The 25,592-nt window shown below is 50.6% G+C and overlaps 3 protein-coding genes across 8 annotated transcripts in view; all 3 read right to left on the bottom strand.

The window, feature by feature from the left end:
- The window catches only part of HCRT (hypocretin neuropeptide precursor), a 2,290-nt gene extending 1,534 nt beyond the window's left edge, over window positions 1–756 (bottom strand). Inside the window, exon 1 of the mRNA XM_017509425.2 lies at window positions 599–756. Within this exon, the coding sequence (XP_017364914.1) occupies window positions 599–619 (21 nt within the window). The 5' untranslated portion in view covers window positions 620–756. The remainder of the gene's footprint in view (window positions 1–598) is intronic.
- Window positions 757–3,966: 3,210 nt separating this feature from the next.
- Window positions 3,967–10,075, bottom strand: GHDC (GH3 domain containing). 4 transcript variants are annotated; one of them, XM_017509423.2, is made up of 10 exons: window positions 9,946–10,075; window positions 9,337–9,420; window positions 8,578–8,858; window positions 8,165–8,286; window positions 7,537–8,038; window positions 6,013–6,205; window positions 5,833–5,904; window positions 5,625–5,758; window positions 5,033–5,118; window positions 3,967–4,772 (listed from the first exon to the last, which is right to left on the bottom strand). In XM_017509423.2, the coding sequence occupies exons 3-10, from the start codon at window positions 8,843–8,845 to the stop codon at window positions 4,554–4,556; spliced, it is 1,596 nt and encodes a 531-aa protein (XP_017364912.1). In that variant the 5' UTR covers window positions 8,846–8,858; window positions 9,337–9,420; window positions 9,946–10,075; the 3' UTR covers window positions 3,967–4,553. The 4 variants fall into 4 exon arrangements, with proteins under 4 accessions (XP_017364912.1, XP_037587564.1, XP_037587563.1 ...); XM_037731636.1 differs by lacking the exon at window positions 9,337–9,420 and having other exon boundaries at window positions 9,936–10,075; XM_037731635.1 differs by lacking the exon at window positions 9,337–9,420.
- Window positions 10,076–14,102: 4,027 nt separating this feature from the next.
- Window positions 14,103–25,592, bottom strand: part of LOC108289827 (signal transducer and activator of transcription 5B) — an 82,373-nt gene continuing 70,883 nt past the window's right edge. For all 3 annotated transcript variants that reach the window (XM_017509416.1, XM_017509417.2, XM_017509418.1), the window contains 6 exons: window positions 24,464–24,558; window positions 24,228–24,358; window positions 22,175–22,345; window positions 17,595–17,646; window positions 17,176–17,286; window positions 14,103–16,720 (listed from right to left, as the gene is read on the bottom strand). In XM_017509416.1, coding sequence (XP_017364905.1) covers window positions 16,594–16,720; window positions 17,176–17,286; window positions 17,595–17,646; window positions 22,175–22,345; window positions 24,228–24,358; window positions 24,464–24,558 — 687 coding nt within the window. In that variant the 3' untranslated portion in view covers window positions 14,103–16,593. The remainder of the gene's footprint in view (window positions 16,721–17,175; window positions 17,287–17,594; window positions 17,647–22,174; window positions 22,346–24,227; window positions 24,359–24,463; window positions 24,559–25,592) is intronic.

Here is a 25,592-nt window from a genome sequence, read left to right as displayed (position 1 = left end):
GTGCCATTGCACTCCAGTCTGGGTAACAAGAGCGAAACTCCGTCTCAAAAAAACAAAAACAAAAACAAAACAAAACAAAACAAAACCAGGCCTGTCTGTCTGCCGCAGAAGTTGTAAACGTAGGAAAAACAGGGGCCTTACTGAGTCCTCCTTCCCCACCTCCTCTCCAGCAGGGAAACACGTGGAAATGAGGAGCTAGCAGGACTCCACAATGCTTTCTTGTCTCTGCCTGCTTCCTTGCAGGAATAACTGAACTCCATGGCCTTGAACCAGTTTCCTGCCTTTTAGAGGGCACAGCTTCCTTACCTGTAAACTGGATATACTAGAAATAATTCCTATTTTACAGGGCTGTCGGGAGGATGAAAAGAGATGACAGGTGCAAACGGAGCGCCTGACACATAGGAAGCGCTCAGCAAGCATAGGCTCTTTGGAAAGCAGCACCCAACCCAGGGTTAGCCAAGCCAGGTGTTCCTGCCTCAGAGCACACCCAGGAAAAGACCAAGCATGGAGGCACCTTCGGCCTTTCTTCCAGCCCTCTGAGCAGGCCCTCTGATGGCCTCTCTGGTATGATGAATCCTCTCCGTCCCCCGGCCTTTACCTTTGTGGAAGGAAGGTTCATGGTGTCTGGCGCTCAGGGTGGGGTAGCCAGGAACGGAGGTGTCCGCGGTGGTTCAAATAGCCGGGAACCTTGAGGCAGTCAATTGTGACCCACTCCCTGGGGTCTGGGGTTTATAGTGCTCTGAGGTGGCAGGGGGAAGAGACAGGCACTTGCGTCCACACCCAGGCCAGACAAAGGCAAGTCTAAGATTAGCCTCCTGCAGGGGGGCCGTCTCCAGGCTGGGCCCAAGGAATGGCCGCTGCGGCATTTGGAGACCAGGGTTGGATCACTGTGGCCCCAGTCACCCCCTTGTCTGTCTGCCTGCTCCCTGGAGATGGGGCGGTCTCCAGGCACTAATGAGGCCACCTTGCACCCAGGAATCTGGGAGCACAAAAGAGGCGCTGGCCTGGGACAATGTGGGGGGAAGGCAGCTGCTAATTAGGGCGAGAGAAGAGGCCATTGCGAGACCCCACATTATGCGTGTCGGGGGTGGAGCAGCCAGCAACAGCCCTCTCCCTCCCCTGCTTGTTGTCACTGCCCTTGGGGACTGTCAGGCTCCAGGGCCTTCTTCCTTCATGAAAATGTTCCTTAGCTGCCCCCCTCCTGCTAGCTTTCTTCTGCCCTTCTGCCCCTTCCACTAGCCTCTGAGATGGAGAACTTTGAAAACCCAGCCTAGGCAGTGGAAGGTTAGGAAGCCAAAACCAAGCCCGGTTTAGTTTCTCTTTCTTTTTTTTTGGTGTGTGTGTGTGTGTGTGTGTGTGTGTGTGTGTGTGTGTCTAAGTTTTGCTCTTGTTGCTCAGGCTGGAGTGCAATGATATGATCATCTCAGCTCACTGCAATCTCCGTCTTAGGTTCAAGTGATTCTCCTGCCTCAGCATTCTAGTAGCTAGAATTACAGGCACGCGCCACCATGACCAGCTAACTTTTGTATTTTTAATAGAGACGGGGTTTCACCATGTTGGCCAGGCTGGTCTCAAACTCCTGACCTCAAGTGATCCATCCACCTCAGTCTCCCAAAGTGTTGGGATTACAGGTGTGAGCCACCACACCCAGCCTCTTTTTTCCCTTCCCTCCCTCTCTCCCTCCCTTCCTTCCTTCCTTCCTTCTTGCATTTCTTCTTTCTCTCTCTCACTCTCTCCTTTTCTCTCGTTATTTTCTTTCTTGACAGGGCTACACTCTGTCGCTCAGCCTGCAGTGCAGTGGGACAATCATAGCTCACTGCAGCATTCATTACCGGGGCTCAAGCAAAGCTCCCACCTCAGCCACCCAAGTACCTGGGACCACAGATGTGTTGCCACCATGCCTGGCTAATTTTTATATTTGTTTGTAGAGACTGGGTCTCCCAGACTGGTCTCAAACCCCTGGCTCAAGCCACCCTCTCCCTTCGGCCTCCCAAAGTGCTGGGATTATAGGTGTGAGCTACTGTGCCTAACCAAACTCAGTTTCTACCAGAAACTGGTAGAAGCTGCTTCTACCTCCCCAGCTTTTTCCCTGGCTCAGGCTGCCTGGAGGGGAGGGATGTGGTCCCACTCCACCATCAACAGGGACTGAGCTACCCTGCAGGACAGACACATGGCATCTCCAGGCCTGGTCATCTCTTATTCACAACCTCTTCTTCTTCTTTTTTTTTTTTTGAGACAGAGTTTTGCTCCTTTTCCCCAAGCTGGAGTGCAATGGTGCCATCTCGGCTCACTGCAACCTCTGCCTCCCGGGTTCAAGCAATTTTCCTGCCTCAGCCTCCCAAGTAGTTGGAATTACAGGTGAGAGCCACCATGCCCAGCTAGGTTTTTGTATTTTGTATTTTTTTTAAAGATGGGGTTTCACCATGATGGCCAGGCTGGTCTTGAACTCCTGACCTCAGGTGATCCACCCACCTAGCCTCCCAAAGTGCTGGGATAACAGGCCTGAGCCACCGTGCCTGGTCTACAACCTCTTTATTGAGCTCCTGCTGTGTGCCACACCAGGCACTGGGCATGGGAGCAGCTGTGCACAGGACCTGGCCCAGTCTCCAAGGAGCTTATAAGTGCAGGTGGGAGGCAGTTCAGGCATAATGATGGTTCAGTGAGGGAGAGGACTGCTGCCCACACCGGCAAAGTTGAGCCAGTCACTCTGCCTGGAGTGGGCCTGGTAGGGGTCCTCAAAGACGCTGCGTGAAAACTAGGGTTATATCAGGGGCAGTAGGAAGGAGGGCATTCCGTAGAGGGGACAACTTGAGCAAATGCCTGGAGTTAATGCTTAGCAACCTAAGGGTTAGAGGTGAGGTGTGGTCTTTATTCCAGGACTTCTTTCAAGCAAGGGGAGAGAGGTAGCTGGACAAGTAGGTGGGGGCCAAGGTCAAAGGGTCTTATAGGCCAAGCTGATTGATCTTAATCCTATGGGTGATGGAAGCCACTATAGGAGGATTTTTTTTTTTCCCGGGATGGTCTCGCTGTGTTGCCCAGGCTGGTCTTGAACTCCTGGGCGTGAACCATCCTTCTACCTCAGCCTCTTGCCACTACAGGCCCATGCCACTGTGCCCAGCTTCAGGGGAGGATTTTTGTTCGTTGTTAAGACAGTGTCTCAGTCTGTCACCCAGGCTGGAGTGCAGTGGCGCCATCTCATCTGATCGCAACCTCCTCCTCCCTAGTTCAAGTGATTCTCTGCATCAGGCTTCCGAGTAGCTGGGATTACAGGCGTGTGCCACCAGGCCTGACTAATTTTTGTATTTTTAGTAGAAACGATTTTCACCATCTTGGCCAGGCTGGTCTTGAACTCTTGATCTCGTGATCCACCTGCCTCAGCCTCCCAAAGTGCTGGGATTACAGGCGTGAGCCACTGCACCTGGCTGGCCCATGGGAGGATTTTAGGACAGAGTGACAGGCTGAGGCGGGGTCTGGGAGGCTTGCAGCAAGAGCCTGGATATGGGGACATGGAATGGAGAAGCCATTCAGAGGCATCTGGAACCAGTGCGGCCTCTACTCAGGAGGAGCTGGAGGGTCTTGGTCTGCCCCTTCCCGCAGCCTCCCAGATGGAAAATCTTAAAAACTCAGCCCAGGCAGGGGGAGGGAGGGAAGACAAAATCAAGCCCAGTTTCTTTCTTTCTTTTATTTTAGCCTCTACAAACCTGTGGAGGCTGCGTTTCCTCATTGGTATAGAACAGTTAACCCAGATGGTCTCCGGGGCTGCTTCCTGCTTCAATGCCTTACGGTGTGAAGCAATCGGTCTCTTGTTCCCGCCGCAGAAGTGGCTTGTGGGTGCTGGCCTAGGAGGTGCTCGCTGTCCCCAAAGGCTCCTATGTGCACGCGCAGTCAGGGCCTAGCCAGGCCCAGACCAGACCTGGAGCCAGGGTCCACTCCCCAGTTTCCCCAAAGCAGACCCTGAGGCAAGAATCTGGCTGCGAGAGGTTTATTTGGGAGCATCCCAGGAAGCCCAAGGAGGGAGTAGGGAAGGGAGGCAGGTGAGGAGCCCCGCAGGAAGTACATGAATGAGTGGGTTAATGCTTCGGGCGGCGGGGACTCCATCCTGCTGGGCATCCTCCGAGAGTTTATGTAGAATACGCTTCAGAATTGTCCCTCTCAAGGACAATGAAGCTGAGGTCCTGCTCCTTATTGACTCAGGGTTGCTCCTGGGGACATTAACCCCCCAACAATTCCAGCCTGCCCAGTGCACGGACTGAGCACATGGCTGTGGCCGCCAGAGAAGCCCGTCGGGCTGTGACACAGGAAACTATCGGCATCCATGGGAGCTCTGGCAGTGTCTGCCATGCCAGGACCCAGGGACACGGGCATGCGCTGCTGGTGTCTGCTAACCCTGGAGGCCCATGCCTCAGAATTGGTCAGCTGGGCCAAGGCGTCCCTAAGGCCCAGCGGCTCTCATGGGCAAATGTCAGGTGACACAGAGTCAAAGACCCCGGCCAAGGACTCCCCATCCAGAGAGGTCTCAGAGAGAGGAGCTGGCCGGTAGGGCAGGCGTTGACTCAGGACACCACCCTCTGCTGCAGACACTGGGCCAGGTGCCTGTGCCGAAGGACCCGAGGCATCGCAGGGGGGAATGGGGAGGAGGGGCAGGCAGCAAGGGCTGCCCGGAGTGCTCGGAAGGCCCCCTGCCCCACCAGGTGGACTCTAGCAGGACCCACGCTGCCCCAGAACCGCAGGGACTTGTAGCGGGGAGAAGCTTCCTGAAGGCAGTGGTCCAGCTGGGAACAGAACGGCTTGAGTGAGCTAGTGTGTGATCGTGAGTGCGCACACAAGGCGTGCGTGGCTGTGCCCAGGCTACACGTTTAGAAGTTCTGGGTGGACAGGTGTGTGTCTGTGGGAGTCATCCCTCTCCTCCCAGAACCTCAGGGAGCTTCTTCTCCCCCGCCCCTCCCCTCCCCATCAAGCCTGATCTCCATGGCACCCCGGGAGTGTGACAGTGAAGGGGCCTACAGGCAGACCCTGGCCTCGTCTCCTTTACCTTGTCTCGATTTTCCTCCGACAGATTCCTCAGCCCCCTCAGCTCCACAAACACCTCGTAGTGGGGAGCAGAGCCCACAGCAGAATCTGTGAACAGACCCCACGTGCAAACATACTTCTAGTGAACGGGCAGCTGCCAAGTCCAGTGCCCTCTGCCACCACCTGTTCTTCCCCACTCAGGTTCACAGGGAAAAAAGAGTTTCTTGTTGGGGAGTGGGGTAGATAGAGAGGAACATAGAGCTTGATCCTAAATAGGAGACAGAGCAGGAAAGAAAATGGGTAGAAACTGCAGCAGGATGGTTGAGAGTTAGATACAGGGAAGCACTTTTGTAGGAGTGGCAAAGGAAGCGGACTCTTACCTCTTTCCTAGCAGGGGAAGTGGGGGAATGGCTGGGCTGGGGTCCACTCCCATGCAGAATTACCCATTTCTTCCCCCACACTTTGCTGCATACAGGAAAACCAGGGAAAAATGAAGTTTGGGAAGAAGGCAGGCCCCACTGGGACAGGTGATGCAGAGGAGAGACTATCAAAGCTTTGGAGTTGAAGGGTAGCCAGCCCAAGAATGGTAGGCAGGAGCCGGCAGGGAAGCTCACCCAGAATGCTGCTCTCCACACAGCCATGGTCCAGCAGCTTGGCCCCTGGCCACTGCCCCACTGCCTGGCCCAGGGCCTCAGAGAACAGGTCCTCACCAATATCTTCCCCTCGCACACTCAGGGTCTGGCTCAGCCTGAAGAGGAGGCAGGGAGAGGCTGTGGAGCCCAGGACACAAGGATGGCCCTTCCGCTCCCCAGGGTCACCTACCTGCAGATGAACCTGACAACTGGACACTGATTGTGGGCACCAACCACTTGCACCACATCACCCAGGCGGCACCTGATGGGGTGCGAGTGGGAGTGAGGTTGGGCCTGAGGGCTCCTGAGCTCATGCTCCAGGCGCCAAGCAACCCAGAGGGCCCGAGGTAGGGGCTGTGCAGGTAATCACCTGGTGAGGCTGGCACGGTCCGTCAGCACCAGCTCATACTCCTCGCCCTGCTGGGCCTCAGCCAAAAGGAGGGTAGAGGCAGCTTCCTCCTGGGTGCCTTCCTTGACTGGGAGCAGCTCGATAAAGAGGGGTCCAGGGGGCAGAAGGTAGAGCCTGTGGGGTTGCTCTGGCTGTAGGTTTAGGCAAAGCACCCCTGTGGAAGCCAAGCAGATTCCTCAGTGTCTGCTGGTGCCATTGCTTTCTGCCAGGCAATAGCCCCTCCTGGACCCCAGGCCCGATCTTCCGAGCACCTGATCCTCCTGCTGCCCTTCCACCCCATCCTTCTTGGCTCCCCCACGCTCAGCAGGCTGCCTCTTAGGCCCTCACTGGAAAGAGGAGGTGGGAGACCTGGGAGTGAATCCTGGTGCCACATAAATTTGTGTAAGACTCTTTTCTTCTTCTTTTTTTTTGAGACAGAGTCCCGCTCTGTCACCCAGGCTGGAGTGCAGTGGTGGTGTGACCTCAGCTCAGTGATTCAGTGATTCTTGGAGTCAAGTGATTCTCCTGCCTGAGCCTCCAGAGTAGCTGGGATTACAGGCGTGTGCCACCACATCTGGCTAATTTTTGTATTTTTAGTAGAGATGGGGTTTCACCATGTTGGCCAGGCTGGTCTCGAACTCCTGACCTCAAGTGATCTACCTGCCTTGGCCTCCCAAAGTAGTGGGATTACATGCGTGAGCCACTGTGCCTGGCCTTTTTTTTTTTTTTTTTTTTAAACAGGGTCTTGCTTTATCGCCCAGGCTGTAGGCAATGGTGTAATCTCGGCTCACTACAACCTCCTCCTCCCAGGTTCAAGCAATCCTCCCACCTCAGCCTCCCAGGTAGCTGGGATTACAAGCATGTGCCACCATGCGGCACTAGTTTTTGTATTTTTAGTAGAGACGGGGTTTCCCCATGTTGGCCAGGCTGGTCTGGAACTCCTGACCTCAAGTGATCTGTCTGCCTCGGCCTCCCAAAGTGCTGGGATCACAGGTGTGAGCCGCCGCACCTGGCCGCAAGACTCTTTTTTTTTTTTTTTTTTTTTGAGATGGAGTTTCCCTCTTGTTATCAAGGCTGGAGTGCAATGGCGCGATCTCGGCTCACCGCAACATCAGCCTCCTGGGTTCAAGCAATTCTCCTGCCTCAGCCTCCTGAGTAGCTGGGACTACAGGCATGCACCACCGTGCTCGGCTAATTTTTTTGTATGTTTAGTCGAGACAGGGTTTCACCATGTTGACCAGGATGGTCTCGATCTCTTGACCTTGCGATCCACCCGCCTCGGCCTCCCAAAGTGCTGGGATTATAGGCGTGAGCCACCGCACCTGGCCAAGACTCTTAACCTATATGAGCCTGTGTTTCTTCACTTGTAAAAGGAGGCTGCTGACCCCAGCATACAGCATGCTGGGAACAATTAAATGAGATGACTATGTAGGATCCAATGCATGGCTGCTTGCTATGTGACTTCTGACCTTTGCCCCCACCTCACTGCCCTTGAATCCCACTGACCTCCAGAGGCCGCATAAGCAGGAGAGAAGAAGGCTAGTCCTTGGCACCACAAGGCCCCGAGGGCAGCCACAGCCTCGGCCTGGCCTCCTGCATCCAGAGTCACCACCACCTGCAGCTTTGGCCATAGCCGAAGAGCCAGTCCTCGGGGTCCCTGCTCTAGGGCCTCCCGCAGCTCAGCTGCCCGTTCAGGGAGAGGCGCTCCAGGGTTCCCTGCAGCTATCGTCCCTGCCAGCTCTTCACCGTCAGCCTCCAGGCCCAAGAAGACATCCAGGAGTTCGACCGCGGTCCCGGCCTCCAGTGCCCTCAGCCCTGGGGACCTCAGTGCCTCCAGCAGGAGGACCCTAGGGTCCTTGGTTCCAGGGGTGCTAATCCGGCCCAGGGCCTTCCCAGGCCAAGGCAGGGATCGGGGCCAAGGGGATGTGAGGGTCAGACAGGCAGCACCGCCCTGATCCAGCACTTCTGGGTAGGCCTTGTTTAGGGCTACCAGACCCAGCAAGGTGGCCTGAGGAGGAAGAGAGTGTGCCAGCCTGGTGTCAGGGCCAGACCCGGAGCCCCCAGTTTGAGGGTTCTTTCCCACCGTGATAGGGGGGTTTGGCGGGTGGGACTGGGCTCTGGGGATCCTAGTTACCTGCAGAGAGGCCTCCCCCAGGTCCTGGTGTGAGGTTGGGGGCAGTAGCTGCTCTCCTCTCTCTTCCTCCTGGGTCTGGCTGGCCTTGGTCAAAGGAAGATGATTCCGGAAGGTGCTTATGTCTGTAGCCGCAATGACAACAGAAATGCCTTAGGAAGCCACAGTTTCCCAAGAGTTTCAGGCAAGACTGGTGAGTTCCTTGAGGGAGGAGCTGAGACTAGGCCTGGGGTAGAGGGGATATAAGGACCCAGCATAGGAAATTCATCTTGGACAAGAGAGCCAGTTATGGGCGTCTGGGTCAGGGCACTCTGTTGGCAGTGCAGGAGGCAAGGGGGCCATTAGGCTCTGGAATCTGACGGTCCTGTGCAGTTTCTTTCTCTTGGGGTCACCTTCCCAGACCCTGGAAAACACACCTGTGCTCCCCCTCAGGGGACAGTGGGGACGCTGGGCTCCCTGTAGACACCACCTCAGGGCCTGCTGCTGGCTCTGGTGCATGTGGAGCGTGCTCTGCTCCAGCTTCCGCCGCTGCCAGGTGGCTGCCCAGCCCAGGGCACCCCATGCCACTTGGTGCTGGAGGCCAGCAAGCCAAGACAGCTTGGCATCCTGGGACCGCCACTGCCTGAGCAGGGCCAATGTTGGCAGCAGCAGCAGCAGAAGCAGCAGAAGTGGCCACAGCAGCATCTCCAAGCAGCTCCTGGGAGGAGAACAGAACCCAGATATGGGGACATGCAGGAATTACCCATTTCTTTTTTTTTGAGATGGAGTTTCGCTCTTGTTGCCCAGGCTGGAGTGCAATGGTGCCATCTTGGCTCACCGAAACTTCTGCCTCCCAGTTTCAAGAGATTCTCCTGCCTCAGCCTCCGGAGTAGCTGGGATCACACGCATGCACCACCATGCCTGGCTAATTTTTGTATTTTTTAGTAGAGATGGGGTTTCTCCGTGTTGGTCAGGCTGGTCTTGAACTCGTGATCTCAGGTGATCTGCCCACCTTGGCCTCCCAAAGTGCTGGGATTACAGGCGTGAGCTGCTGCGCCCGGCCTAGGAAATACCCATTTCTTCCCCCATACTATACTGCATACAGGAAAACCAAGGAAAAGTGAAGTTTGGGAAGAAGGCGTTGTGGGACAGGGGATGCGGAGGAGAGACTATCAAGGCTTTGGAGTCCCACTGATCTGAGTTCAGATCCTGCCTCTGCCCTGTGTTAGCTGCAGGGCCCGGAGTAATACAGTGGGCTGCACTGAGCTTCATTTCCTGATCTGAAAAATGGGAATAAGAATACCTCTCTCAGAAAGTAGGGGCAGGCTGGGTGAGTGGCTCACACCTGTAATCCCAGCACTTTGGGAGGCTGAGGCAGGAGGATCTCTTGAGCCCAGGAGTTTGCAACCAGCCTGGGCAACATAGGGAGACTCTATCTCCAAAAATTTGAAAAACTAGCCCAGCGTGGTAGCACACCCATAGTCCCAGCTGCTTGGGATGCTGAGATAGGAGGATCCCTTGAGCCCAGGAGATTGAGGCTGCAGTGAACTGAGATTGTGCCACTGCACTCCAGCTTGGGCAACAGAGTGAGATGCTGTTTCAAAAAAAAAAAAAAGAAAGAAAGAAAGAAAAAAAGGCACAGGAAGGGAAGGTACAGGAAGGCCTGGCACAGTGTCGGGCACACAACAGCTGATTAACAGCATCTCTTGCCCACTCCCTAGTGGCTTTGCTTTCCCTCGGGATCCACCCTGTCCCAGCTCCTTGTCCCTCCTGAGCCCTCCTGTGGGGTCCATACCCACATGCACCTGTCACAGTCCGCTTCTGCCTACTCCCGGCACAGCACGGAGGCCCCTGGGTCTCAGCACATATCCGGCCAGAAAGAAGGAGCGAGGACTTTAAAAGGCTGGGCTCCAACTGGGAAATCCGGCCACCAGGCCTGAGGGAGGAGCTTCAGGGGTCGGGGGGTGCTCTTAAAGGGGCAGGTTGCCTACGGGACTATAGGTTGGGTGCCAGCCCAGGCTGGCAGTTGAGGGAGTTAGGGCCAGACTGGCATGGTCCGAAACTCATGCAGGTGAAGGAAGAGAAAGGTGTGTGTGGGAAAGAGCACCGCTGAGCTGGGAGGGCACACTTTTCCCTCAAGCAGGCTCAGGCTTGAGAACTCTTAAAACCCCAGCTCTCCCAACTCAATAATTTTCTCCCTCCAGGGAGTAGAGAAAGAAAACAATTTTATGATCGAATAAACATTCAACCAGAATGTGATGTGCATGACAGGTGATCTGCTAAGAGCTTGCAGAGTCGGAAGGAAATCTCGCTTTTTGGTATAGCCAAGTGCATACAACCTATTACATATATGCTTTCAAGATAAACAATAACCAGTCCTCAAGTAAGAGGACTTGATGATACTACTTGTCACATATAGTTTATCTTTTTTTTTTTTGAGAAAAGTTTTCCTCTGTCGCCTGGGCTAGAGTGCAGTGGCACAATCTCGGCTCATTGCAACCTCCACCTCCCGGGTTCAAGCAATACTTCTGCCCCAGCCTCCCAAGTAGCTGGGATTATAGGCTTGCGCCACCATGCGCAGCTAAATTTTGTATTTTTAGTAGAGACAGCATTTCACCATGTTGGCCAGGCTGGTCTTGAACTCCTGACCTCAAGTGATTCACTTGGCTTCCCAAAGTGCTGGGATTACAGGCGTGAGCCACTGCGCCCAGCCAGTCACATATAGTTTATCTTAACTTTACCTGGTTACTGGGTGACCATCCGTGTTAGCTTACTGGCTTTATCCCAAAGAAAATTACAAACTTCTCACTCTTTTTTTTTTTTTGGAGAAAGGGTCTTGCTCTGTTACCTGACTGGAGTGCAGTGGCGTGATCAGAGCTCACTGCAACCTTGACCTCCTGGGCTCAAGTGATCCTCCTGCCTCAGCCTCCAGAGTGGCTGGAACTACAGATGTGCAGCACTACTCTTAGCTAATTTTATTTTTTGTAGAGACGGGACCTCCCTATGTTGCCCAGGTTGTGTGCTCTTGATGTAGGCCCTCACAACACGAGGACACTCCCTTCCTCCTCTCACTGGCCTCCGGGTACCTCTGAGAAGAGAGGTACTACCTGCTGAGTACCTCTCCTCGTCACAGCTGAGCTTCTTTGAACAGGTCTGTTCTCACTCTCTGGCTAACTCACCTCACTTTCACTTTTTTTCTTGCTGAGGTCTTGCATTTGCTTTTATTATTTATTTATTTAGAGACGGGGTCTCGCTCTATTGCCCAGGCTGGAGTTCAGTGGCATTGCAACCTTGAACTCCTGGGATCAGGTGATCCTCCCACCTTAGCCTCTGAGTGGCTAGGACTACAGGCATGTGCCACCACATCCAGCTAATTAAAAAAAATTTGTTTTTAGACAGGGGTCTCACTATGTTGACCATGCTGGACTGGAATTCCTGGTCTCAGTGATCTTCCTAACTTGGCCTTCCAAAGTGCTGGAATTACAGGTGTGAGCCACTCGGTCTGACCCAATAACAGCTTTATTAGATATAATTCACACACCTTACAAATCACTCATTTAGTGTACAATTCAAGAGCTAGTATATCCAGAGATATGTGCAACCAACACCACAGACACTTATCACATTTTCATCACCTCAAAAATAAACCCTGGGGAGTCTCTCTGAGCCTACTCTAGCTCAGGTGTCTGCCCAATTCATTAAATACATAAATAAAATATAATAAACCCCCCCAAGCCAAGGCGGTGTGTGGTGGCTCATGCCTATAATCCCAGCACTTTGGGAGGCCGAGGTGGGTGGATAACCTGAGGTCAGGGGCTCAAGACCAGCCTGGCTAACATGGCAAAACCCCGTCTCTACTAAAAATGACAAAAATTAGCCAGGTGTGGTGGCACATGCGTGTAGTCCCAGCTACTCGGGAGGCTGAGGCAGGAGAATCGCTTGAACCCAGGAGGCGATGGTTGCAGTGGGCTGAGATGGCACCACTGCACTCCAGCCTGGGCGACAAAGCCAGACTCGGTCTCAAGAAAAACAAAAAAACACACAAAAAACCCCAAACCCTGGACCCTTTCACTATTCCCTCCATGCTCTTTCCCAGCCTCTTGGCAACCTCAAGTTTACTTTCTGTCTCCATAGATTTGCCTATCCTAGACATTTCCTATAAATGGCATCATATAATATGTGGTCTTTTGTATGTGGCTTCTTTTTTCTCGCTCTGTCACCCAGGCTGGAGTGCAGTGGCGTCATCACAGCTCAAGTGATCGTCCCACCTCAGCCTCCTGAGTAGCTGGGCCTACAGGGGTGTACTGGCACGTCCAGCTAATGTTTGTATTTTTTTTGTAGAGATGGGATTTTACCGGGTTGTCCAGGCTGGTCTGAACTGCTGCACTCAAGTGACTGCTGGGATTGCAGGCACCTGCCACCATGCCCAGCTAATTTTTTATATTTTTAGTAGAGATGGGGTTTCACCATGTTGGCCAGGCTGCTCTCGAACTCCTGGCCTCAAATGATCCATCTGCCTCAGGTTCCCAAAGTGTTGGGATTACACAAGTGAGCCACTGCACCTGGCCCAGACTTTTTATCTTTTTTCCTGTGTTTGATATTGTATATAATTTCCATGAATCTGTCTTCAAGTTTGCTATCTCCTGCCTTTTGAAATCTGAGACTCTCTAGCAAATTTTTCATTTCAGTTACTGCAATTTTTTTTTTTTTTTTTTTTGTGAGACGGAGCCTGGCCCTATCGCCAGGCTGGAGTGTTGTAGTACAACCTTGGCTCACTGCAACCTCCACCTCCCAGGTTCAGGTGATTCTCCTGCCTCAGCCTGTCTAGGCCTTTAGCTCTGATAGCCTTGTGTTTTCTTCACTCCTGTCTTTTTTTTTTTGAGACAATTTCGCTCTTGCTGCCCAAGGTGGAGTGCAAAGCTACGATCTCGGCTCACTATAACCTCCACCTCGCAGGTTCAAGCGATTCTCCTGCCTCAGCCTCCTAGGTAGCTGGGATTACAGGTACGTACCACCATGCCTGGATAATTTTTCATATTTTTTAGTAGAAAGGGGGTTTCACCATATTAGCCAGGCTGGTCTCAAACTCCTGACCTCAGGTGATCCACTCGCCTCGGGCTCCCAAAATGCTGGGATTGATTACAGGTGTGAACCACTGTGCCCAGCCTCGAGCTGACTCAAAAAAAAAAAAAAAATAGGGCCAGGTGCAGTGGATGGCCAGGCACAGTGGCTCACGCCTGTAATCCCAGCACTTTGGGAGGCCGAGGCAGGTGGATCATCTGTGATCAGGAGGTCAAGACCAGCCTGGCCAACATGGTGAAACCCTGTCTCTACTAAAAATACAAAAGTGAGCTGGACATGGTGGCACCTGTAATCCCAGCTACTCAGGAGGCTGAGGCACAACAGTATCTTGAACCTCTGAAGCGGAGGTTGCAGTGAGCTGAGATCATGCCACTCTGCACTCCAGCCTGGGCGACAGCACAAGACTCACTCTCAAAAAAAGAATCAGCTGGAGTTGCTCAGTGTCATGCTCATTGCATGTTCTTTTGCGTAATGACTTTGGGATGCCTTGACTGCAGCAGGAACCAACATCCTGGCTTTATCAGTTGTGCTAGCTATTTCTCCAACCGTGAGCCTCTGCAGGAAGGGACCAGTTCTCATCCCACACACAATGCTGAACTCATGGCCAGGTACCCTAAATGTGCTGAATCTTAAGGATGAGCTTTCCAGAGTCAGGAGGCTAGAAGATGAAGACCATCATTCTCATTTTCAAAACATCACATGAGCAGAAAGGTATGAAAGTCCCCATCTACCATCAGAGCTAATGACGTGCCCTCTGAGGCAGCCAATTCCTGACCAGTTCCCTTTTTCAGGGTCATGCTGATGACCTGAAACTTTTCCCTGTTCAAGCTGCCCTCCCTTGGCACATGACAGAAAAAAGTAACAACAGGACTCAATCCCATCCCTTCAGAGGAAGCCTTTATTGTAACATAAAATACACAATTTTGTGACTGCCCCAAATTGTACACAATACTTTTTTTTTGGTGGCTAAATAACTAATCTGCCTTGACACTAAAATATGTATCTGAAATAATTTCACAAAGTTTTAAAAAGAAAAATTATAAAAAGTATACTTTCATTTGATTTTAGTCTCCCCCTACCCCCTACAAAACCCTGCACGTACCACACACGGAGCTGAAACATTTGAGGACTTGTGTGTGTCTGGGAGTGGGTGGGAGGCTGATGGGGTGGAGACACACCACTACCTTTCCTTGTGGTTTGCAGGAGCAGGGAGAAGAGAGAAGATAGAACGCAGAGAGCAAACACACCTTTTGTCAAAAATCTCCCCTCTCTAGGCACAGCCTCGGTAACACCGAGGACAGCTCACAGCTGGAGGAGCAGGGGAACCCCACGCTCAGCGAAGCCACACTCATCGCCTATCTTCCTCCCAGACCCAGTGCCAACTGCAAAGTGAGGTCCAAGCAGCCCGGGACTGTCTGGCTGCTCTGTTCTCAGCAGGCCCTGGGCTGGGTCCACTCCCAACCTGAAAGTGTATCAAGTCCGACCCTCCCAGGGTTGCTGGAACAGAGTGGGAGGTCTCAGAGGCAGGTGCCGGTGAAGAATCTATGGGTGGCGGGCAGGGAGGGGCTCTCTGAGCCTGGGTCCCTGAGCAGTCAGGCTCTCCTTCTCGTCCTTCCCCGACGCACCCATCCTCGTGGTGGGAATTTTCAAATCCTGGGTGGGGGGGGGGCTGAGAGGGATGGGGGTCGCCTGCTCCTCATAGGCAGAGAGACTCTACTGCCTGGCATAGAAAAATAAATCAGTATATGAAACCAAGCCAAGGCAAACGGCAGCTTTAAAAAAGTCATCTTCCAATAAATAATTTACTATAGAGGAATATTTTTCTTTAACAGCAAAACACTGATAAGTTCAGAAGTTATTTTTGTAAAAAAAATATGTTTATTTACTCTCATGTATAAAAATAAGGTTTTTGGGGCCATCCTCTCCTGGGGGTGGTCACGCCCTTCTTTTGGAGAGGGGGCCGAGGGTGACCTTTTAGGCCTTACCCGTAAGCTATTGTAATACACCTGTTCACCCCCCTCGTCCCCCACTGCCTGCCGTAACCCATTTCTTCCTTCTGGTGTAAAGCTACAGAAGAAATTGTGGAACAAAATTATACTGAGGCTTTTTTGTTTTGTTTTGTTTCGTTTTATACTTAATCAAACTCCCCAGCAAACCTGGTGACTGCATTTCCCCACATCACCAACACCTGGCACCCAGGACCCCACACAGGGTGACCAGTTGAGCAAGCTGGCCTAGGTTCAGCCCACACTGCTGCCACCTACTCTTCAGTATGCCATGTATGAACAGAAAAGGGGAATGAGGTGACCTGGGTTTGGATGACCCAGGGCCCAATGCAGAAGAATTCTGATGTCAAATTAGGGTGGGAAGGGGAAAACAAAAAAGATCTGACTTAGAAACAGAAACATGATTCAACATTTGCAAAAAGTATTATCCAGAAGCCTGAAGAATGCCTCGGAATGTGCATCCGCTGGCTCAGGGAAAGGCTGGGCAGCCGGAACAGCAGCTTCCTGGGTAACCTGGCAACGGTCTCAGCACCCGGGAGTCGGGGCTGGGCGCTCCGCTTTGGCCAGAACACAAAGGGCATCGGCACCATCAGCTCTCAGCTGTGCAGCCCTCTTTTCTCCAAACATGTCTGCATATGTGCACACCCAGAGGACCTGAGTGGCAATTCCAGGGTGTGGGCGGGCAGGAGGGGAAAGGACAAAGAGAGAGTGTTAGGGTGGGCTAAGTGTCACGTGAAAAGCCCATCCAAAAACCTGTGACTTCCCTTGCCCCGACGGTCTTTGTAGGTTGCCCCTTTTCCCATTCCTACCCAAGAGCACAGGGGTGGGGGAGAGGGAAGGCTCTCTTTGTCAAAAGGCAGTTATCTACATTTCGGAAGAAAGGCAGAGACAATCACGGTTATATATCAATTGCTTGGCAGACAGAGTGACGAAGACTCACAGGAGCACACATGCTTTCTCCTCCCTTTGTCCTTCTCTTACTAGAACAGCCGCCATGTCAAAGTCCTGCCACTCTTAAGACACATGGCCAAGTTCCAGGCTTCACGAAACTGACCGCCTTCTTTGACAAAGTAAAAACCACCACAGCCTCTGTCCGTGGCCCCTCTGCTACAGCTACACTCTCGGACAGTGAGAGGGAGAAACACCATAGTGCAAACACGCACACGCAGACACACACGCACACACAGACACACACTCACACTCCCTTTGCTGGTGCCACCATGCACAGAAACACTAAAGTCACTAGTATTAACACTTCACATTATGAGTATTGTTTCCAAAGAGAAGCGATTCATGGAATTAAAACATCCACAAGAGTGATTCCTCTGGCGAGGATGAAGAAGCGGCAGACGGGGAGGTCGAGGGTCACGACTGTGCGTGCGGGATCCACTGACTGTCCATCGGCCGGCCCAGGAGCTCCTCCACGCGCCGTGCCACGTCCATCGTGTCCTCCAGATCGAAGTCCCCATCGGTGTCAAGGACGGAGTCAGGGCTTGGGAGGGAAAAAAGAGGGATGAAGGGGAGGGAGACAGGCTGTCAGAGACCACCCCAAGCCCCACAGGACGTGGGTGGGGGGCAGTCTGAGCCAGCCTATGCACTCGGCCTGGGGCTTCATGAGAAAGAACTACCATCCGAACAGATGGCGTACAGCAACTTGGACTGAAACATCCTCCCCATACCTCTCACACGGGCTGTCCAGACACATCACAACTCCACTGTCCTTAGAGGAAGAAACACCTCCATTTTGAGAGAGGGGAACACATGATATCTGCCCAACCCGACTCTAAACCACTGATCATTTCTGGTCAAATCTCTCCCTCCCAAGGGCTAGAGGCCGGGCCCGGATTGGGTAGCTCTGGATTCTTTGCCCACCACCCCTCCAGGAGTCCAGGCTGGGTCCAAGTCCCCAGTTCCTCCTCTGTGGACCCCCACGAGAATGCCACCTACTTCTGTGGGTACATGTTATAGTGAGCCTGGGGGCACACGGCTGGGGAGGGGGCCTGGTCCATGTATGTGGCGCTGCTGCCCCCTCCGGCATCTGCAGATGCGTTCACAAACCTGCAGAAGGAAGAGAACAGAGCTCAGCCACCAGGGAGGCCGGGGCAGCTGACTTGGGGAGGGGACCAAGGGGCATCTTTGTCTTTCTTGGGCTATAGAAGGACAAAGTGCCCACCCAGCCCTGGGGCTCCAGCTGCAGGAGTGGGGCCTCGGGTACTGGCACAGCATGACCAAGCCCAGGTCCCTCCCCAGGGCTGAGTCAGGTTTCCTGGGGGATCGGAGAGCTGGGCCCAGGATCAGGATGGGAGGCAGGGCCTGGGGGAGGAGGAAAGAGGCAGAAGGAGGGCCGGAGCCACCTGGACACTTACTCAGGGACCACTTGCTTGATCTGTGGCTTCACGTATCCATCAACGGCTTTAGCTGCCAAGGGGAGAACAGTGGTGAATTGAAGCTCTCGAGTGATATAAAAATGTGATCTTTGTTATGAATTACACTTTTTCTTAGGACAGGACACAACCACCTCACTTATCTAAGGATATGACACAAGCACTTAATATTTCTTTCTTTCTTTTTTTTTTTTTTTTTTTTTTTTTTTTTTTTTTTTTTTTTTTTTTTTTTTTTTTTTTTTTTTTTTTTTTTTTTTTTTTTTTTTTTTTTTTTTTTTTTTTTTTTTTTTTGAGACGGAGTTTCGCTCTTGTTACCCAGGCTGGAGTGCAATGGCGCGATCTCGGCTCACCGCAACCTCCGCCTCCTGGGTTCAGGCAATTCTCCTGCCTCAGCCTCCTGAGTAGCTGGGATTACAGGCACGCACCACCATGCCCAGCTAATTTTTTGTATTTTTAGTAGAGACGGGGTTTCACCCTGTTGACCAAGATGGTCTCGATCTCTTGACCTCGTGATCCACCCGCCTCGGCCTCCCAAAGTGCTGGGATTACAGGCGTGAGCCACCGCGCCCGGCCTTCTTTCTTTCTTTTTTAAAGACAGGGTTTCACCATGTTGGTCAGGCAGGTCTTGAACTCCCGCCCTCAGGTGATCCGCCCGCCTTGGCCTCCAAAGTGCTTGGATTGCAGGTGTGAGCCACTACGCCCGGCCAAGCACTTAATATTTCTTTTTGTTTGTTTGTTTGTTTTACAACAGAGTCTCGATCTGTCGTCCAGGCTGAAGTACAGTGGTGCGATCTCGGCTCACTGCGGCCTCTGCTTCCCAGGTTCTAGTGATTCTCATGCCTCAGCCTCCTGAGTAGCCGGATCACAGGTGCACCACCACACTTCGGCTAATGTTTGTATTTTTAGTAGAGATGGGGTTTCACCACATTGCCCAGGCTGTTCTCTAACTCCTGACCTCAAGTGATCCGCCCACCTCAGTCCCTCAAAGTGTTGGGATTACAGGCGTGAGCCACCGCACTTGGTCAAGCACTTAATATTTCAATCTGTTAGGAAGACCTGGTAGAGGAGAAGGTCAACACTGAAACAGACATTCAAGATATCTTTCAAATTGGCATGGATGTTTCAATAAATTCGTCAAACCACGGAACTATGTGTTTCAATATAAATCTAAGCCAAGCATTAATTGCATACTACTAAAAAAAAAACCATGAAAAGCTTAAAGTCCAAGATGCAGCTGAGAGACACGATTTGTTCTACTTGACCCAGGGGATAAAATCAGGACCAGGAGGGGCAGATCATAAGAGGACAAATGTTCAGTCATGTAGGGAAGAATGTTCTAAGAAGAACTGCCCAGAAAAGAAATGATTTATCTTAGGAAGGACTGATTTCCTTGTCACTGGAGGTTTTCTTTTCTTTTCTTTTCCTTTTTTTGACAGAGTCTTGCTCTGTTGCCCACACTGGAGTGCAGTGGTGTGATCTTGGCTCACTGCAACCTCTGCCTCCCGGGTTCAAGCGATTCTCATGCCTCAGCCTCCTGAGTAGCTAGGATTCCAGGCATGCAGCACCATGCTCGACTACTTTTTGCATTTTTGGTAGAGACGGGGTTTCTCCATGTTGGTCAGGCTGGTCCTGAACTCCTGACCTCAAGTGATCCACCTGCCTTGGCCTCCCAAAGTATTGGGATTACAGGCGTGGGCCATAGTGCCTAACCATCACTGGAAGTTTTGAAGCAGGTGCATACACAATAGTCAGGATTCTTGCAGAAAGACCTAAGCACTGAAGAGCTGCTGATCTGACTTGATGATGTCTGAGGTCCCTCTAACTCTGAGTGTCTAGTCTTTCAGGAAAGGGAAGGCTACTTTTCCTGGCACCTGCATGCTCCTTAATGCCTTGTGTTTCTGCATTTGAGGTACTCTGATGGTCACTAGTCCCAATGAGCGCTGTCGGTGCCAAGAATGCGATGTGTCTCTTGTTTCCTACAGAATTCCCACCGGGATGTGGCAGATGAGCAGATAAACCTGAATGTGATCTGGCCAGCCAGAGTTACCTTTTCTGAAGGCTGACTATGGACATTCAGGTAAGCAGGTAGTAACAATGTGATCTCTGACATGGGTGAATGAAGTCTTGTTTCCGGGTATGTGAATATGGGGATCAGGACAATGTTAATCACACTAGGCGAGGGCGATCACACTATGGTTACAGGACAAAGAGCCTGTCGTTTAAGTAGCCCAAGAGGGTGAAATGCTGCAAGGTTCACCAACTGCTCATTATCCTAATTTGCTTCTTCTAGGGCTTCAAGTGTCAGGAGTGACTTTTCATAACACCTCATGTTTTTGTGCTTTACAGTGTACAGAGAATTTTATTTTTTGAGATGGAATTTCGCTCTTGTTGCCCAGGCTGGAGTGCAATAGCGCAATCTCAGCTCACCACAACCTCTGTCTCCCGGGTTTAAGTAAGTCTCCTGCCTCAGCCTCCCCAGTAGCTAGGATTGCAGGCATGTGCCACCCCGCACGGCTAATTCAGAGAATTTTACAGATTGGCTAAGAAGCTAAAAACTAAAGAAATGCTGCCAGAAATAGGATTTTTTTTTTTTTTTTTCTGAGACAGGGTCTTGCTCTGTCACACAGGCTACAGTGCAATGGCACAATCATAGCTCACTGCAGCCTCAAATTCCTGGGCTCAACCTATCCTCCAGCTTCTGCCTCCTGAGTAGCTGGGACTACAGGCATAAGCCACCACGCCCAGCTAATTTTTTATTTTTTGTAAGACGGGGTCTCACCATGTTGCCCAGGTTGGTCTCAAACTCCTAGGCCCAAGGAATCCTCCCTCTTTGGCCTACCTAAGTGCTGAGATTACAGGCATGAGCCCCTGTGCCCAGGCCCAAATTATAAGTATCTTAAATCACCAACATAAACTCACCATGCAATGCAATCATCAAATTGATGTCGGAAGATTACATTTACTGGGCTGTAACTCTGCCTAGGATATATTTCTTTTTTTTTTTTTTTTGAGGCAGAGTCTGGCTCTGTTGCCCAGGCCAGAGTGCAGTGGGGTGATCTCCTGGGTTCAAGTGATTCTCCTGCCTCAGCCTCCCAAATAGTGGGATTACAGGTGCCCGCTACCATGCCTGGCTAATTTTTGCATTTTTTAGTAGAGACAGGGTTTCACCATGTTGGCCAGGCTGGTCTCAAACTCCTGACCTCAAGTGATCTGCCCACCTTGACCTCCCAGAGTTCTGGGATTACACGTGTGAGCCACCATGCCCAGCTACCTAGGATATATTTCTAAGTGAAAAATAAAAAAGTCACAAAAGATTACATATGGTACGGTCCAAACCCCAACCTTGCACCTTGAACTCCAGGGCCAGAGTGCACTGACCTCGTCTCCTACCACTTATCTTCCCTGCTCAACAGGCTCCAGCCTCCCCGGCCCTCCTGAGGCTTTCCAGACATGCCCATTCTCAACCCAGGATTTCTGTACTTGTTCTCTTGGCACAGCATATTTTTTTCTCTAGACCTTTGTATATGGCTAGCTTCCTCACTTCGCTCGGGTCTTTTCCAACATCACATCCTGGCTGGGTGCAGTGGCTCACGCCTATAATCCCAGACACTTGAGGAGCTGAGGAATGAGGACTGCTTGAGCCTAGGCTTTTAAGATCAGCTTGGGAAACAGAGCAAGACCTCATCTCTATAAAAATAAAATGATTATCCAGGATTGGTGATGCATGTGTATAGTCCCAGCTATGTGGGAGGCTGCAGTGGGAGGATCATTTGAACCTAGGAGTTTGAGACTACAGTGAGCAATGCACTCCAGCCTGGGCAACAAAGTAAGACCCCAACTCAAAAAAAAAAAAAATCACATTCTCAGAGAAACCCTCTTTGAGCACTCTAGTGAAATGACACCTCCACCCTCCTCCCTGCCCCTTCTCTATCCCTCTACCTTGCCTCATGGGTCTTCAGAGCACCCATCACTAAATGAATATATGTGTGTTTAATTTTTTATTTTTGAGACAGAGCCTTGCTCTGTCACCTAGGCTGGAATACAGTGTACACCTGGCTAATGTTTTTATTTTTAGTAGAGATGGGGTTTCACCATGTTGACCAGGCTGATCTTGAACTCTTGACCTCAAATGATCCACCTGCCTCAGCCTCCCAAAGTGCTGGGATTACAGGTGTGAACCACTGTGCCTGGCCTGTTTTCTTTTATATGGCATTATGTGTCTTCTGAAAATTTTATAATAAATATATAATACTTCTAGACGCAAAGCAATAAAACCATCTGTCATGAAAAACAAAATTTTACCTCTCTAAGTTTGTTTGATCTAAGCTTGTATTAGAAGGAATTTGTTTTCTTCTGTTTGACATTTGGGATTAGTGCCAGATGTCTTTTCTGTATTACTGAAGAATACAGCCCAGGGTTTACATCTGCGCTGGAAAATGCTCAAACTGCTGGAACCGAATGCTAATTGTGTAGGTTTTCATGCAAGAGACATCACATGCACCCCCCACCCCCCACACACAACCAAAATCAACAAAATCAAATCAGAATGCAAACATTGTTACCAGTAGCGGACTCGCAGGGAACTGGTGTGTAGTATTTGGAGTATACTTCATCTTTTGGCCGGTCGGGAAACACATAGATAAGGTAATTCAAGTCTCCCAAGCGGTCGGCTAGGGACCGAATGGAAAAGTCTCTGGTGGTAAAAGGCATCAGATTCCAAAACATTCTTTCCTCTAGATCAAGAAACAGAACAATCATATTCTAAACATAATTTCTGAATAGGAAATCTTAAAACTCAAACATACTATAAATTCAAGCTTGCCATTATAATGGCTCCAACAGAAATCTCCGTTTAAAAATATGAGTTACAGATGAAGCAGTTTTAAAAGCCATGGGTCGTGGTGTCCCGGCAGCTCAAAAATGAAAGAAAAAAAAAAGCCATGGGTAGGGGCCAGGCACGATGGCTCACACCTGTAATCCCACACTTTTGGAGGCCAAGGCTGGCAGATCACCTAAGGTCATGGGTTTGAGACCAGCCTGGCCAACATGGTAAAACTCCATCTCCACTAAAAATACAAAAATTAGCCAGGCATGGTAGCGCTCATCTGTAGTCCTAGCTCCTAGGCTGAGGCAGGAGGATGGCTTGAACCTGGGAGGTGGAGGTTGCAGTGAGCTGAAATCATGACACTGCACTCCAGCCTGGGTGATAGAGACGCCATCTCAAAAAATAAATTAATAAATAAATAAAAATAAAGATAAAAGCCATGGGTAGATAAGCAGGTTATACACAAATCACCTCCCAAGATATCCAATGATCTCAGTAGTTTCAGGTTCAAGCAGTATTCTAGCCCTCAGGAGAAGAAACAGTTCGTATTAACCCCAATCCCCGATTCACCATGCAAAGATATATAAGAGCTACCAAGCATGCCCACAAACAGAGAAAGTGTAAGAGCTATTGAAAGTGATGAATAATTTTTTTTTTTAAAGACAGGATCTCACTCTGTTGCCCAGGCTGGAATACATTGGTGTGATCATGACTCACTGTAACCTTGAACTCCTGGGGTCAAGTGATCATCCCGCCTCACCTCCAGAGTAGTTGGGACTACAGGCATGCACCATGAACACCATCATGCCCAGCTAGCTAATTATTTATTTATTTATTTTTAAAATTTTTTTAGAGACAAAGTTTTGCTATGTTGTCCAGGCTGGTCTTGAATTCCTGGCCTCAGGTGATCCTCCTGCCTCAGGCTCCCAAAGTGCTGGGATTACAGGCATTAGCCACCTGATCCAGACAAAACTTATTAAAAACTCTAAGTCACAAAAAACGAACTGGCAACCTACCCTTATTGTGAGGGTCAGGGGAAAGAACTAACATTCCTGATGCCCCGGTGCAGTGGCTCACGCCTGTAATCCCAATAATAATCTGGAAGGCCAAAGCAGGGGATTGTTTGAGCCCAAATGTTCGAGACCAGCCTGGGCAACATGCAAAAAATTTAAAAATTCAATGGCGGTGGTGGTGCACGTCTGTGGTCCCAACTAATTGGGAGGCTGAGACAGGAGTATTACTTGAGGCCAGGGAGTCGAGGCTGAAGTGAGTCATGTTTGCACCACTGCACTCCAGCCTGGGCAAAAGAGACCTTGTTACAAAAAAAGAAAAGATCTAACATCTTGGCTAGAAATGGTTGATGGCAATATCGGTATGTTAATTAGAAGAAAGGAATATTTTACTACTGTTAAGGGCTCCAAATCATCCAAGTCATTCTTCACTGAAATGAGCTTTACGCAGAGTAATAAAATAAGGCAGACATTTCAAGAGGGAAGCAATTGAGATTCTGCACAGACTCTTGTATCATAGGCAGCCATGTCATGGTTATGCTTTCATGTATAACCATGTTGCCATATGCCATATACTTCCATGTATAACAAAATGAGTAACTGTGTTTCCCATAATAGTATTTTTCATAGACTGCCTTATAAGTATGCATGGCTATACATTTGTGTTTCTCATAATTAGTATTGATCCCAACAAAGAGTAAGTACCCAATAAATTATTTGTGAAAATAATTTTGTAACAAAAGCAGCTAACTCTGGACATAAGAAGGGAGGGGCACTCACGGGAATCAAACTTCCAAGCAATGGTGATGCCGCCAATTTCTGAGTCACTGAATCTCAGCAGGAAGGTCCCATCTGGCTTGTTAATGAGTAGGTCATGGGCCTGTTGCTTGTTTACAAACCCCAAAATGGCCCTGGATCACCAAGGACAAAGGACAGAAGCAGAGTGTGACTTATTGATGCCAGAAAGAAGAAGACCTTTGGGTTCTGTTGGTGCCTTAAGAAATAATGATTCTCACCCATCATTCCAATGAGGCTTGAGATGTTTTTTTAACACTTCCATCACGCCATCAAACCATTGCCAGAAGGTGTAATTCCGTCCTGGTAAATTCTCCTGGTTGGAGATACAATAGTAGTGAACACAAGAAAATAAGAGTAACACTTGGCATATTACACACATACTTTAACTGGACAAGTTAAATGGGAAACAAACATCTACGCTTGTCAGAGGCATACCTGAGTTTCACCTAATGGTCCCACAAGCGAAAAACGGAATGGAGAGCAAAAGTGGGAAGAAGGGGAAAATACCAAACTGCAGTCACCAACACCCAGAGGACTCCTGCCACAGACACTTTCACCTGGGGCTGGGCTGACCTGTCCACTTGCTAGTTTCGATGTGTGGTCTATGACCAGCAGCATCAGTATCACCTGGGAGCTTCTGAGAAAAGCACATTGTTAAGCTCCAAATTAAGGACATTTCAGACGCCTTCGGGGGGAGGGTGTAGGAAAAGAAACAAAAGTTAAATCAAAATCAAAGGGACAGCCGGGAGTGGTGGCTCATGCCTGTAATCCCAGCACTTTGGGAGGCCAAGGTGGGCGGATCACTTGAGGTCAGGAGTTTGAGACCAGCCTGGCCAACATGGTGAAACACCGTCTCTACTAAAAATACAAAAGTTAGCTGGGCGTGGTGGCAGGCGCCTGTAATCCCAGCTACTCAGGAGGCTGAGGCAGGAGAATTGCTTGCATCCGGGAGATGGAGGTTGCAGTGAGCCAAGATGGCACCACTGCACTCTTCACACCAGAGTGAGACACCGTCTCAAAAATCAATCAATCAATAAAAGTCAAAGTGTCATCTGAATTACCAGATGCTAGAGCAGAAGTTTCTTTCATCAGCATCCCCTTGTGTGGGTTGAGGGTCCCATAGGAGCCTGCTCTGGCGTTACACATCGGGGAACATAAGAAAGTGAAGGGGAGGCTGGGAGCGGTGGCTCACGCCTGTAATCCCAGCACTTTGGGAGGCCGAGGCGGGTGGATCGCAAGGTCAAGAGATAGAGACCATCCTGGTCAACATGGTGAAACCCCGTCTCTACTAAAACTACAAAAAATTAGCTGGGCATGGTGGCACATGCCTGTAATCCCAGCTACTCA

Source organism: Cebus imitator, unplaced genomic scaffold (genome assembly GCF_001604975.1).
Source record: "Cebus imitator isolate Cc_AM_T3 unplaced genomic scaffold, Cebus_imitator-1.0 Scaffold415, whole genome shotgun sequence".
In the NCBI taxonomy this organism is placed as follows: domain Eukaryota; kingdom Metazoa; phylum Chordata; class Mammalia; order Primates; family Cebidae; genus Cebus; species Cebus imitator.
The sequence above is the reverse complement of the archived record's forward strand: the minus strand, read 5'-3'. Positions and strand labels throughout refer to the sequence as shown.

Excerpts from the sequence above, each read along its gene's own strand:
- GHDC (XM_037731636.1), bottom strand. The coding sequence starts at position 8,845 with ATGCTGCTGTGGCCACTTCTGCTGCTTCTGCTGCTGCTGCTGCCAACA. Across the intron at positions 8,039-8,164 it reads TGGGGGAGGCCTCTCTGCAG|GCCACCTTGCTGGGTCTGGT; the intron begins GTAACTAGGATC and ends CTTCCTCCTCAG. Across the intron at positions 5,759-5,832 it reads GTTGTCAGGTTCATCTGCAG|GCTGAGCCAGACCCTGAGTG; the intron begins GTAGGTGACCCT and ends CCTCCTCTTCAG.